The sequence below is a fragment of the Protopterus annectens genome, chromosome 2.part0 (genome assembly GCF_019279795.1).
Source record: "Protopterus annectens isolate FY-2018-M chromosome 2.part0, PAN1.0, whole genome shotgun sequence".
Lineage (NCBI taxonomy): Eukaryota > Metazoa > Chordata > Ceratodontiformes > Protopteridae > Protopterus > Protopterus annectens.
The window spans coordinates 1,370,403,404-1,370,419,190 of record NC_056728.1 but is presented as its reverse complement, the minus strand read 5'-3'; the positions used below and the strand labels follow the sequence as shown (position 1 = coordinate 1,370,419,190).

At 43.8% G+C, this 15,787-nt stretch overlaps 1 protein-coding gene across 4 annotated transcripts in view; it reads right to left on the bottom strand.

The window, feature by feature from the left end:
* The window catches only part of AP1AR (adaptor related protein complex 1 associated regulatory protein), a 1,076,438-nt gene that overhangs the window by 590,393 nt on the left and 470,258 nt on the right, over positions 1–15,787 (bottom strand). For all 4 annotated transcript variants that reach the window (XM_044061545.1, XM_044061546.1, XM_044061542.1 and 1 more), the window contains exon 5: positions 11,191–11,287. In XM_044061545.1, the coding sequence (XP_043917480.1) occupies positions 11,191–11,287 (97 nt within the window). The remainder of the gene's footprint in view (positions 1–11,190; positions 11,288–15,787) is intronic.

Genomic DNA, 15,787 nt, shown 5'->3' with positions numbered 1-15,787 from the left:
AGCACAGAACATACCTTCGGGAGGAATGACGGATTTGTACGCAAGGAGACTGGATGGAAAACCATGTATGGTGGCCTAACGGACAAGGCCTGTAGCTCTGATATTCTACGAGCTGAAGTAACAGCAATAAGAAAGAGAGTCTTCCATGACAAATACTTAAGCGAACATGTTGAAGCTGGTTCGAAGGGTGGTAGCATAAGTTGAGATATCAAATTCAGGTTCCATGGAAAAAACGGATCCCAAATGGGTGGACGGAGGGGAAAGGTACCCTTCATGAAAGCTCTACAAATCCTGTGGGACATAACTGTAGAGCCTTCTTCACCTACATGAAAGTTAGATATGGCCGCTAACTGTACTCTTATCGTGGAAGTAGAGGCCCCTTCGTGAAAGAGTATAGATAAAAATTCCAAGATTTTGTGTATCGGGGCCACCAAGGGATCTATACCTTGCCCTGATGCCCAACACGCAAAACGTTTCCATTTGCTCCTGTATAGTTTCCTGGTGGAGGCTTTGTGGGAAGAAACTAGAATGTGCTGTACTGCTGGAGACAAAAAATCCAACCTGGCTAAATTGGGAAACGGAGCAGCCAAGCTGTCAGTTTGAGGGACTGGAGGGATGGGCGAGGAACTCCCGACGAGTGAGTCAATAGGTCTGGCATTGGGTCCAGAATCCATGGTTCCTCCATCTGGTGGGCTCGAAGAAAGGGAAACCAGATCTGTCGAGGCCAGAATGGTGCTATTAGGATGATTGTTCTTTCCAGACTCCTGGCTTTCTGTAGAAATTTGGGTATCAACGGAACAGGAGGAAATGCATATAGGAGACCCGGGGCCAATTGTGCACCAGTGCGTCCCTGGGGGCACCCCCCAGAGGGTGAAGTAGGGCAAAGTAGCTTCTGCATTTGGCATTTAAGGGGGATGCAAGAAGATCGCAGCAAGGCTGGCCCCATCTGCGGAAAATCCTTTCCACCACTTGATTTTTGAGGGACCACTCGTGTGGCAACAGGATGGCTCTGCTCAACCTGTCCGCAATGACGTTGGATGACCCCGGGATGTGCGTTGCTATCAGAAAGCGACCTGTGGACGCAGCCCATTGCCAAATTCTCAGGGCCTCTCTGCATAATGAGTAAGACCTGGTTCCACCTTGTTTGTTTATGTACCAGACCACTGACATATTGTCCGTCTGAACTGCCACTGTTCCTAGAGGTAGGGATTCGTGAAAGTGTTGCAACGCTAGAAACACAGCTCTCAACTCCAGGACATTGATGTGCAGATTATACTCTATTTTGGACCATTCTCCTTGGACCGTTCTCCCCTGAAAAAGTCCCCCCCACCCCATCAGGGAAGCGTCCATGGTTATTGTGGCTGTAGGGCTGGGTAGTACAAATGGGTGACCCATCATCAGATCTTGGCTGTTCAGCCACCATCGAAGATCCCACTTGCAAGACTCCCTGATCAAGATGTCGTGTGACAAAGGAAGTTGTTGGAATGACCACTGCACGAAGAGCAGCCACTGGATGACCCTCATGTGCATCCTGCCCAGAGGAACTGCAATAAGGGTAGCTGCCATCATGCCCAGGACTTTCAGCACTTGCGCAGCAGAAGCTTTCTTGTTCCGAAGAAGAATAGAGACCTGATCCCTGATGGCTGACACTCTTATCTGGGGAAGCTTGATCAGAGCTGTAGTAGTATCTAACTCCACCCCTATGAATGAGATATGCTGCGAGGGCGATAAGGCAGATTTTTCAAAGTTGACTGAGATTCCTAAACAAGAACAGAGACTGATTGTGTAGTCCCTGGCTTGTACAAGACGATGCTTGGTGGTGGCGGTGAGGAGCCAGTCGTCCAGATACGGAAACACCCGGAATCCTAGCCACCTCAGGTGAGACGCCACTACTGCCATGCATTTGGTGAACACCCTGGGGGCTGAGGTGAGACCAAAGGGCAGAGCTCGAAATTGGAAATGACTGGCTCCCAGCCGAAAGCGCAGGTGATCTCTGGACACTCTGGCCATTTTGATGTGGTAGTACGTGTCCCTGAGATCTATAGAGCACATCCAATCGTCCTTCTGCAGAAAGGGAAGGATCGATTGTAGCGTGACCATCTGGAATTTTTCCTTCCTTACGAAGGTATTGAGTTTGCTGAGGTTCAATACTGACCTCCAGTCCCCTGTCTTCTTTGGAACTAAAAGGAACCTTGAGTAAGTTCCGGATCCTATCTGGTCCGCCGGGACTGGTTGGATGACTCTTTTTTCAAGCAGCTTTCTTATTTCTATTGCTGCTTGATCTCGCAGACTGGGTGAAACATCTGGAAATCTCTTTTGATCGGGGGGAATGGTTATAAATGGGATGTTGTATCCTCTGCTTGTTATGCTTTTTACCCAGGAATCTGAAGTGAGATTTAGTTAGGCCTCCGGGTATAAAGCTAAGCGACCCCCGACTGCCTCCAGAGCATGACAGTCGGGCCTCCCCCTCAGGAGTGCTGGAAGGGCTTCCCAGGGATGCTATCCCTGTCACCCTGGTTCTGCGGACCCCCTCTGCCGACTGGGCAACGTCTTCCCTTTCTCCCTCCTTCTCTGCCTCTGGAGGGGACATCACTCTCTGTGGACTGGAAAGATCCCCGGGTCTTTCGGAACCAAATTTTTCCACCTCTTTGCCCTTCGGGGTACGGTCTGGTCGGGGCGGAAAAACGGACCCCTACGGCAGACAGGGTCTTACCTTCTTGCTCACACCGAGTGAGAGTCTCCTTTACTTTAGGTCCAAACAGGGTGGCATCATCAAAAGGGGCATTGGTAAAGGAAGACTTGAAGGCTTCCGCAAAGGAGCACAGGCGCATCCAGGATGGTCTCAGAAGAGCGATCGCTGAAGCTGCAGCCCTACTCGTACCCTCGGCCGCATATGAAATGAGCCTCATGGACGAGTTTACTATCGAAGTGAGGATGTTAAGCTGTGCTGTTACCTTTTCCGAGACAGCAGCATCTGTGTTACCCTGGAGAGCATCTCCCAGCTCCTTAAGGAGATCTCTCTGAAGTTGTGTAAAGTGAGTGAGGTAGTTCAGCGAACGCATGGAAAAAGTCGCTGTACTGAAAACGCGCTTCCCATACCTGTTCATAGTCCTAGAATCCTTGTTAGGAGGATGGACAGAGGAAGATGCCTCGGACATTTCCTTCTTCGTGGCTGCCGCTACCACCATAGCATCCACTGGGACTCCTTTAGTAAGATAAGTCTTGTCCTGGGGGGAGTGATATATTTATTCGGCCACTGAGGGACTGGTTCCACTGTAGCCAGAGTCTCCCACGCCCTTTGAGCTATTAGGTCCATTAACTTATCGAAGGGCGGAGTCACCCAGGAGGTAGAAGGTTGAGCCCCAAAAGCCTTCAGCAACACCGATTCGTCTGCAGTGGGGGCAAGGGTCTGCCAATCACCCCTCTGTTTCAAGATCTCCAGAATGTCAGCAAATGAGACATCCTCAGAGGGGGACCGTGGGGACCCCTCTGACTCATCCAAATCGGTGTCCGATGTCAATGATTCCTGTGGGGAATCAATGTGTCTCCTCTTGCACAATTTCTTCCTCAGGACTTCATCAGAGGGAGCATCTGGTGTAGCTTCCGAGGAACAGGGGGGACACCCTCTGGGGCTGGCTGAGGAATTGGGTCTCTACGCTTGGGAGGGATCGCGGGTACAGAAACAGAACGCGGTCCTTTGGGTGAAGGAGAAGACAACTCCGATGAAGTAAATGTCTTCTCAGACAAGACCTTCCTCATAACGTCGAAGGCACCGGAGCCCCGGGCCGAGGACTCCACCGGATCCGAAGAGCACGGTAGTTTCCCCGAGACCGGGACCACGGGCTCCGACCCAGAGGACGGAGCCGAGCTAATCTGTGCCGAGGCTCCGAGGGAGAGAGTAGGAACCGAAAGTTTGGTTCGACTCTCGGCCCCGGAACCGAGGACAGACCATCGGCTCCGCGATTCCTCGATGGGCTCTGAGGGAGTTGAGGTCAGTGGTGCCGATCGCACTAAGGAATGCTTCAGTACCGAGGGTTCAACAATCATCGGTTCCTCTTCTCCCAGCTCCGAGGACTCGATAGGTCTCGAAGGAGGATCTGCAGGAGACACAGGGAGGGCTTCGAGTTTCAATACCAATGGGGATGAAACCACAATTAGTTTGGACAGAGCCGTATTCTCCATGAGCTTCTGTACCACTCGATCCACGTCGGTATCAGATAACGGCCTGGAAGAACGGGTTGAAGGGGCCGAAGTTGCCACCGAACGAAGGATCGAGGGTGGAGGCACCTCCGACACCGGCTCCAAGACCTGGGCCTCGATTAGAGATAGTCGCTCGATGCTCGGCCTCGAAGTCTGTGGAGCCGGCGACCCCACCTTAGTAGAGGTGCTCGGAGCTGATGACCTGGGCTCCGATACCTTCGAAGTCTTCGACACCTTCGAAGACTTCGACGCCTGATCAGCCTTCTCCAAGGCTTCTTGAAAGTCTGGCTTTAACAAGCCCCTTTCGATTAACTTCCTGCGCCTTTCCATCATGACCCTTCCACTGAAGGAGTGACAAATAGAGCAGTCCTCCTGCAGGTGGACAGGGCCAAGACAGTAGACGCAGGAAGCATGATTGTCTGTGATGGACATTTTCTGTCCACATTGACATCTTTTGAAACCAGATTTAGCTTTCTCTGCCATGTCTAACAAGTAACTAATTCTACCAATAACTTGTAAACCGTTAAATAGTCTAACAACACAGTTAAATATTAAGCACTACCTTATCTATGTGTAACTAGTATGTAGATATATAAAACTACGGATTATACAAGCAAAGATATATATATATATATATATATATATATATATATATAAACACTGCACACAAGGACTAAATACTAAATGTTAAGAAAATTCTAACTAAAAGTATAGATGTAAATATTTACTGCTGTCAGAGCCCTGACTGGACTAAATAGGCCTAAGCCAAAACACTACAATTATTAGAATATATATATATATATATATATATATATATATATATATATATATATATATATATATATATATATATAATGGAAACCCCTATGAGGAAAAACCACACACACACACAACTATTATTAACTATTCACTAGAATAATTAGTTTAAACAGCTCTAAATTCTCAAAATACTGAAAAAATTACAAATGTTTTACTGGCCCGAGCTCTCCTCGACGCAAACTGTTGCAGCGGCAAACTAGATCTGAGGGATAGCAGCGGAGGATCATGGGATGTAGACTGTGCCTCGAGCTTCTCTTAGATGCAGAGCTTGTGATGCAGCTGACACGGAGCCGAGGATCGGCTCCGAACCCGTGTGTAAGAACAAACGGCAAGATCGAACAATTTCACATCAGCCCTTTCAAAAGCCGAAAACATAGTGTCAAAGGGACCAGATGGTGTCCCAAGCTGCCTCTTGCACGAACTACAGAACGAACTAACCCCCCACCTAAACATGCTGTTCAACCTCAGCCTCGCCACAGGCTACATGCCCATAGAATGGTGCACAGCAACATTAATTCCTCTCCACAAAGGAGGGGCCACAACTGACCCTGGTAACTATCACCCCATAAGCCTGACTAGTCTGGTCTGAAAGGCTATGGAGCGCATCATCATGGAACTCATTAACAAAGACATTGGGAACCACCAAACACTTGACCCGACCCAGTTTGGCTTTGTTAAGGGCAGATCATGCCTACTAAACCTGGATGACTTCTTCGAGACAGTCACCAAGGCCATAGACGAGGGAAAGGTGGTTCACATAGCCTACCTTGACCTCGCCAAGGCTTTCAACACCATTCCCCACTTGGGTATTACAGAAAAACTCACCAGCCTGAACATAAACCCCTACGTCACGAGATGGGTTGCCAACTGGCTTACAGACAGAACTCACACGGTAAGAATAGCGGGCTCCAGGTCCGACTCTAAATCAGTCACAAGTGGTGTCCCGCAAGGCTCGGTCCTGGGACCCCTACTGTTCGGCATATACTTCTCAGAAGTACAGGCAAACACAGGAGGACTATGGCTAACCAAGTTCACCGATGACTGCAAACTGGGAGCCATAATTGACTCTCCGGCTGACACGGACATCCTCCAAAACGGCCTTACTGAGCCGGACACCTGGTGTCAAAGTTATGGCCTCAAGCTAAATGCCAAAAAATGCATAGTCATCCCGTTTGGGAAAAACAAAACACCCACGAATTACCACATAGGTGGCAGCCCTCTTAATACAGAAGAGAGATCTGGGGACCCAGGTAGATAGTAATCTCTCCTTTGACAATCATATTGCCAAAGTAGTTAGGAAATCCTTCTATGTGACCCATCTAATTACTAAAGGGTTCGCATCTAGAAATAAAGAGGTTATAGTGCCCCTCTACTCATCACTCATTAGACCCATCATAGAGTGCAATGCCCCATTGGGATGTACCTCACAAGACACTTCCAACAGCTGGAAAGACCACAAAAGTACCTCACCAAGAGGATTACTGGCCTCAAACATATGTCCTATGCAGACTGACTGAAAAAACTCTGGCTGTACTCAGTGGCATATCACTTACTCAGAGGTGATCTCTGCCTGACTTGCAAAGCCATGTCCAACTCAGAATTGATGGACATGCTCCACCTATGGAAATCCAAGTCACTGCGAGCCACGCGCTCTAATTAGCTTAACCTCGCCACAACAATAAATAGAACATGCTGGAGGGATAGATTCCTGTCACAGAGACTCCCCATGCTTTGGAACAAAATTCCAAATTACATCAGGCAGAGCCTCTCACTAACACTCTTCAAGAGAAACCTTGACGAGTGGATGGGCAATAGAAAATACATCCCTGGGATCACTTCATTGGAGGATCAGTTAATTAATCTTTGGGGCAGTGAAAGCCAACACACTGTGACCAGGCTTATGATTTCCCTCAGGCAGATAGCCTACCTATGAACAACGTGACATATGAAGTGACATCCACAGATATCCAGCTAGAAAGATTATGGTATGGACAAAGTATGGAAAAAAAAGAAGCCTCGATACACTGACAAGTCTGATAGTCTTTCACCATACATCATGTCAGGCATTGTTTGACTTCATTCACATTAGCTATGGTTTATCAACGTCTCATGTCCATTTATTATCTTTATAAAGCTCATTTCATATCTGCACACCTTAGATCAAGGCCCACCTCAAAAAAACTAGGTGGTTACTTCACAGGTTGCTGTTGTTGCATTTCCATGCAGCTAGTTTACCTAACAAGTTATCAGACAGTTATTTTTACACTAAATTACTGGTTTTATCTTCCAAAGGCTGTGTAATTCAGCTGAGTTCAGATGTTCTGTGATATATTCTTTTAAAAGGTATCCCACCAAGCTGTCCACTACTTGTGTCAAACTGAACTGTAATCTGTCCAGTCCCCCATTACCACATTTGTGATGTCTTTCAATGTGTCTGCCTCTCATTGCTATTGCATTATACGGATCACCTGTGAACTGTTATGTTTAACACTTGTACATGTATTTTTAACACTCACCTATGCACACCATGTGATGCACGTCTTACTTTATTGTTGATAAGTCAGTGCCTTCCTAAGCATATCAAGCAAAACAGCTCTACAAACAGTTCCCCTATTTCTAACATCTTGATACACATCTGTAGTCCTCCATTTCTTCTAAAAATTAAGCAGAATAATTTATGATTGTTTTTTCCTGGCTTTGTATAACACAATGCACACTCTCTTATGAATTACTTAGACCCTCAAGTTATTGCAGATGCAACTAAAATGCTTCACTTCTGCTTCCAATTGTCCTGGTTACTGCTTCCTCAGTATAGACTGCAGCAGTCATTCCTGATTTCATTCACTGCCCTTGTCTTGTTCCCTAGAGGGACTTCTGCTCCCCCTTACTTTGGTTTTCTTGGTATATTACCCTTAACTTTTCATTCACACCAAACAAAACCCACATTTTACTGATCCAGGATCTGTTGCTGACTTGGCAAATTAGTATGTAGCCTATGTGGGTCTATATCACGGCTTTGCTATTTCCTCCACTGTGGTGCGATCTTGGAGTTGGTATATTTAAGTGGGGGGGGCACAGCCCTCCACGTTGGGGGGGGGGCGGCGGCAAAGTCCTCCACATTAGGAATATTTTACAGTGTATGTGTGTTTTTTGGTTTTGTACCAGAACAGTGATTTTTTTTCCCTGGGGAAAAAATCACTGTTCTGAGTATTCAAAGTTATTGCATTTCGGTCTTCCGAGTTCGACATTTTCGTATTCGAACTTATTGCAGTTTGGCTATGTGACATAGACCTGCCTATGTTATTTTCTTTACCATTTCTGGTCCGGTCCCAGGGCAAAATATTACAGCTAGGACTAGGAGAACTTTAGAGATGTGTCTTTCCATTTTATAAAGATGATTCTTCTTAATTCATTCACTTTGGAGGAGCTCAGGAATTCCAGTTGATAACTTCCCCCAAGAGGCAATAATGCAATCTGAGGTAATTTTCAGAGAAGCTGTTTGTAAAACCATACTTATATAAAGTATAAATGTGGAAACAGCACATACAGATCTTTCCAATGTTACAAACACTAATAAATGAAACTCATAAATCTGATTTTATAACTGGCAATAACCACAGATTTTATGCACATCTTTTGCATATTTGTTAAGACAAGTAGCAGTATCTCAGTCATCACATCACATAGACAACTAGTACATGTAAATTATTTATTTCCCTGGAAGTCAGCTTCAAAATGAGATCATAATCTAAGAAATAAAGAAACTGTTACATTTCAGGAGCTGTACTAGACAGAAGTCATGTATTTGTGGACATTTTATCTAAATTGATGTCAGCTTCCAAATGATAAATGGCCCATCAGGTTGCCATGCCCTCTTGCAGAGATACTAGCATAAATATGAAAATAATTGTCATACCTGAAACAAACAAACCATCATATCTCAGTAGGTATGCTAGACAGAAGCCATGTATCTGACTGAATTAGTCTGGGCTGAAGCCATTTTCAAAATGATGCCTCACCCATCATACTGCTATGTTGTCTTGCAATGATATTGACACAGATATGAAAATTATAATCATTTTCACATACAGACAGTAACAAACTATTATGTCTCTGCAGCTGCAAGTGTGCTAGAGAGTGGTCATATATGAGACCCATTTGGTACAGACTGATGCCAGTTTCAAAATGACAGCTCTTCCATCATCTTGCCATGCTTCCTTACATAGACATTATCACAAATATAAAAAATAGCATAACTGCATTATCTGAAACATAAACCAATAACTATACCTTTGCAGGTATACCAGACAAGGTCAACTCACTAGGCCCAGTTTGTCCAGGATACCAGCTCCAAAAAATACCTCATACCTACTATGCTGCCATGTTACCTTACAGAAATACTGACACAAATATGAGTGATATTATACCTTCATATCTAAAACATAAACAAACCACGACATCTCTGTTGATGTGTTGGACAGACGTCATATACTGGGGCATTTTTGCCTGGACTCATGTCAGTGTCGGAAAGATACCTCAGACATCATGCTGCCATGCTCACTTATTATGAAAGTGGCACAAATGTGAATAATCTCATATTTCTTAATTTGAGATATAAAGAAATTCTTGCATTTTTATGGCCATATATCAGTGGCAAATTTGTTCATAAAATTATCAGCTTTCTGATAAGTCACACAAATGTCCATGTGATATGCAGTACCCATTTCAATTCTGTACATCTAAAGCACTGCACAATGATGTAATCTAATTGTTTTTTTTTTATTCCACATTTTGCTGGCTGTGAAAGCAAGCCCTGCAGCAAACCCATTACACAAGTTATGACCACAAACCACTACAAAACTGAAAATATAAACATTTCAAAACTGATGCTATACAAAAATGACGCCATCATTTCCATGTGGCCCAAAGTCACAGATCCCGTGGAGCTTGCTTTAATACACTTTCAGAACCAACAGTTTTAAATATGCCGTAAGACTTTTAAGGCTAATATGAAAAAAAAGCTACATTTTGTAAACTGCAAATAAAAACTAAGACATCTTCACTCAAAGCTTTTTAGTACACATTCCTGTCAGCTCATTCTAATCCTGAGAACAAAATATTAATATAAATAAGAAAAAATATGCCATATTTCATAAATTGCTCAAAAACAGTCTTACATCTTTATTGCTGCTAACACACGTCACTTGATTTTCATGTTAGACTATATATTTCACAGGAGTTCTGCACAAAGTTGCCACTTATCACACCCTTTGAGGGAGTCATCAGCAGAGCATTTACAACTATGCAAACCATCATGCTTAATTGATGCATACGAGTCAGGGGGATAAATGCAAACAATAAAGCCACAAAACTTCCAGTGTCTCTTCCACACCAAAAAAAAAAAAAAAAACTGAGGGTAGTCTAGGCCAGTTGTCATCAACAAATTAAAAAGAAAAAGCACTTCAATGTGTGACTGTACGAGAAAAAAGGGAGAGAGGGTGTGTGCGTGTGTGTGTGACAGAGTGAGTGAGTGAGTGAGTGAGTGAGTGAGTGAGTGAGTGAGTGAGTGAGTGAGTGAGTGAGTGAGTGAGTGAGAAAGACTGAGTGTGTGTGTGTGTGTGTGTGTGTGTGTGTGTGTGTGTGTACGCGTGCCTGCATGCACTATATGTATACTGTATGCATGGGTGGAGGACTGCAATATCTAATAAAATAAACTGTTATGAGAAGGTATCTAATTAATTTCTGAAGACAACTGTGGCTGCCACAAAAAGAAAATTAAAAAAATAAATAAATAAAATCTCAAGATATACAACAATAACAATGTTTTATGACTTCTGCTCTAACTTAAGATTAGTCAAACAGGCAAATAGTGTACCATTTCCTTCCTTGCTAATCACCAGAAATAAACATACTGGCCCCCAATAATGACAAAAGGGGAAGAAAATCTAAGTGTAAACTGAAAAAAAAAACTAACAATAAGAATATATATATATTTTTAAGAGTAGCCCTGGTTTAATTCGCTTTCTACACTTGCACAAGGTGATTTCATAACAGTATGACAAGTGTACTTTCATTAAAAAAAAACAACCATGAATTAATCTGCTTACTCTAATAAAAGAAACTAGCAAACCAACTTCAATGGAAATAACACAAAAATAGGATAACAGTTACCTCTGTTTGCAGTTTTGCATCAGCCAGTTTTTGGTTCTCTGCAATACTATCATAGCGTCTTTCTTTTAGAGCTGAAATTTCTTCTTCACTAAGAGGCCTGGAAAAAATGTTTTTAAATTAATCTCCCCAAAGTTGAAATGTGTCTGGTTTTATTACATTTTAGCAGGAATAAACAGTAACAGAACCCTCCTTTATACAGTACATGCTTTCTAAGCATTTAAATCATGGCTTGAGTATTTCTCTGATTCAGAAACTGAAGAATTTCTCGGAGAATCAGGTCACTGCTGTGGAATTCAAAGTCTGCCACAGAAGGCACTGTTGTTAACAGCACCTTGATCAGTTGTGAATTTTCCAAATTCAACTACACATCTGTCTGTGAGGTCCATCCTTTAGAAAACACTAACTCATGATACAGAAATATGAAAATCCTGCAATCTACAGCTGTGATTGTTGTCAGAGAAATTTGGAGGTGTTGCTGCAGAAAACTAGAAGCCATACTTGACAACAGAGAGCACATATAAAATTAAACAATTTTACTGGTTTATGTTCGGCAAACAAACTGCAACATAGCACCTTGCAACACGAACAAGCCAAGACAGAAAGTATAAACTGTAATGTCAAATTCTGTATCACCACACAGAGGGGTAACTGTTTATATGAAATATCTGTTCCTTAATGCTATTCCTATATATAAAATATTTATATGCATGCTCATTTTCCTCTACTTTTACGAAAAAATACATACTGTAGAATTCTTTGGAAAGCTATTTTTCAAACTATATCTGTATAAGATTTTTTATACTACCTTTAGTTACTTCTTCTGAATCTAGCATATATACATTTTATCAAACATTGGTCACTTAATTACAGTCATAATTATTTTGTGTGTTTTATCTACCCTTTACTTCTTGGCTGTTACAAAATGCAGTTAAAAGTTTCAGTACTTATTGCTGGCTCATAGTTTTATTTTGATATACTGTTGTATATTTGCAATTGTGCATTATCAGGCAGATTCAATAAAGCCTACACGTTCCATCTCCACCGTATGCACGTCGTGCCTCAACATGCGTACTGTAGCTCAGTGTTTTGAATTCATTAAGCGGCTCTACATGGTGTGTAGAGCCGTGCACAGCCGCACAAACAAAGTGAACACCATGGCATGCAAATTACATCATAAGCAGCTGAATTGTATCCTAATCAAGCAATCCAAGATAGAGAAGCTATTCAACAAGCTATAAAGCAACTGTGCAGACTCAGTGCTGGTTTTCCCTGCGAATTCTAAAACCTGTTGGACTACAACCACGGAAAGGAGTCTACACAGAAATAATGTTAGGGGCTACTGTTACTTTAAATTCACGTGTATGTGCAACAGGCTGAAGTTTATGCTGCTGCAGCTAATAGACCAAGGCCAAGAAGGAGAACAGTTTTCAGACCCCGGGTAACTTATCACAATCTACATGATGTGGAAATTGTAGAGTGCTACAGGGTGGATAGAGACACACTACAGGAACTCTGCAACCTCTGTCGTCCTCAACTCAGAGCCAGGGCAAACCAAGGGGAACTCATCCCAGTGGAGACAAAGGTATGTGTAGCACTACGAATCTTAGCTACAGGTACCTTTCAGAGACCTACAGTGGCAATGCTGGGGGTGTCACTGGCAACAGCATCCAGGATCCTCCATCAGTTCTTGAATGTTACACTCCAACAAGCTAGTGACGATATATATTTTCCCCTTACTCCTGCGGATAGGGCCAGAAAGATGCAGGAGTTCTACCCTGTAGCACACTACCCTGAAGTACTGGGTGCCACAGATTGCACACATGTAGAAATTAAGGCACCACCCGGGGAACAAGGAAGGCTCTACATTAATAGAAAGGGCTTCCACTGTATTAACTGCCAAGTCATGTGTAATGCCAAGGGAATCATTCTGAATGTGCGTGCTGGCAACCTAGGCATTTACCACGACTCGTATATCTGGCACACCTCCCAAATGTATCAGATGTTCACTAGGGGGGTTATCTCACAGGGCCATTTACTGGGGGATCAAGGTTATGCATTTGAACTGTGGTTGATGAACCCATCAGAAATGCGCACACACCTGCTGAAGAACACCATAAAGAGGCACACGCTCAAACCAGAAATACCACAGAGCATGTGTTAGGCTGCTGAAGTCGCTGTTCAGGTGCCTAGATACATCTGGTGGAGCCCTGCAGTACAATCCATAGACATGTACTGAAATATTCATAGTATGTGCCATTCTACACAACATCATCCTGAGAAAACAGCTTCAGCAGGATCAACAAGTGTAAGGAGCATACATGCCACACACAGGTGAGGAGTAAGAAGGGGAAGCAGCAACTGCTGTGGGTGTAGGCAGACGTAGGCCTGCTCAATATGCCCTTGCATTGGCTAAAAGACAACGGATAACATACTCACCACCTAAGGGCCTAAAACATTCCTCCTATGCACATACATTGATGCCAGCCAGCTGTAACAACCTTTGCCTCCTCAAGTATTAGCTGTGTGCTGCTTGCATCACAGAGAGTCAGCCCTGAACTAAAACTGTTACAACTGCTGGATTTACAAGGTAAGTGTTGAACCTGGAGTGTATTGTGTAATAATATGAATGACTGGCATATCCTTGCATGTTGTTACTTGGTAGAGTAAGGAAGTAAAAGGTGGAAGATTTGTACAGAAATTACCTTAACATGTGACAGCAGAGACTTATTTGAGTTGTGTGTGTCCATTATTAAGTAGCAGGCCTCAGGCATCAAAGATTCACACAGTCATACCTCTCAAAAGTAGTGATGGTCACTGCATGCCCTCACTTTATCACCATACGTTTGTATTGGAAAATCATTAAAGAGAGAAGTTAGAAAGTAGTGATACACATTGCAGTTTCAGACTTCACAACTCTCACAAGATCATTAACAATAAAGATGGAAAAATTCTCATACTATCAACTGTGTTACTTTAAGTACAATTACCAATTCAACATCACAAATGCAGATATATCAAGTACTAAGTCAGCTATGCACCCTGAGCATCAGACACAAAGCTTATATATCCGTGAATCCAAAAGATACAAAACAGGGATATGGCGCAGTTATCATCACTTGGACAGGGTGTTTTGTGTGTGTGTGTGTGGGGGGGGGGGGCAGGAAACCTAGGCTGACAAAAAAGGTTGGTGAGTGTGAGTAAGAAAGAGAAGTAGGCAGACATTTGGATAAAGCAACAAATGGCCAGTGAGACAAAAATGAGTTATAGGCTGCATGGCTGAACCATGTAACTGTTGTGTGTGTGTCTGTATGGGTCCTCCAGGTAAAATTGGTGTGTGAGTGTCTGCATGAACATAGCCAAGCTCTGTACTAGCTCTACATCTTGGTATGTCGGACAAGTGTGAGTCGTGCATGGTAGAGGTGGCAGTTCACGTTTGTCGTAGCCGTCCATGAGTACTGGCTCCCCAGGAGTTGCACTGGCACAGCCACACCCATGGTCAGATACACTGCTGCTACCTGAATGTGACTGACGTCTGCTGGATGAGCTGCCCTCATGAGGGCATCCAGGACCATGACGCCATGGCCTGTCACGCCTGGGTGTGGACAGCTCACCCACTGATGGAGCAGTGGAAGTACTGCCACGTTGGCTAACAGCAGATGATGGGGATGACTTATGCCCACGAGGACACCATGCCCCTCTCAACAGATGTTCCATCACAGACATCACTCATTCCAATGTGTCATTCATCTGATCCATTGAAGCGGCAATGTGGTGGAAGCAGTCAAGCATGTCAGCCTGTGCCACATCTACAACCCTAAGCATTTCTCTGGAGTATCTATGGGAACATGCCTGTGCCTCCATGACAGCCCTAAACATACACTGAGTGGCATGGGAAGAGACACCACCCGGATCAGGTGCAGGATAGACTACAGGCCTGCTTCAAGCACCCCTAAAACTCTCCTGTGCAGCATCTTGCCCACACTTTGGCTATGGGCAGAGTGAATAAGCACTGAAGCTGCAGTAACCACACTTCCCTGATCGATTGTTCCACCCGCCAACTGTCCAATATCTGAGGGCTACCTACAATGGGTAAGTGTAAGCCTACTGGCGGTGTCCGATGGAATTTAAGGAGATGGCTGTATGTCAAACCTCAGCGTCAGATTCAACCTCGGCCCCCCCTGACTGTGCCTTTGTTTGGTCACCATCATCAGAGTCTGCCTGTGATAATAAGCAACAAACACAGGAAAAATTAATACCTACATTACTATAGTCCCATATATGCTAACAAAATAACAGTGTTACCACTATTAGACAGTACAGCAATACACACAACAGCCCTGACATCAACAGCACATACTAAAATATTTCTTTGAATTGCTCATCAATACTGACACAACAATATTTGGCTTACCATGTGCAGATGATGGTATGTTGTTATATGCTAGATGGCCATTGAAGAAGTTAAGCAAATGGTAAGGACATCATCACAATTAACAGTAACACAGGGGGTAATACTTTTGCCCCTTTATATGTCCATTCACTATACTTCCAACAAGATCTTTGATGACAAGTCCAACCTAAGCCCATGTGTAATCAA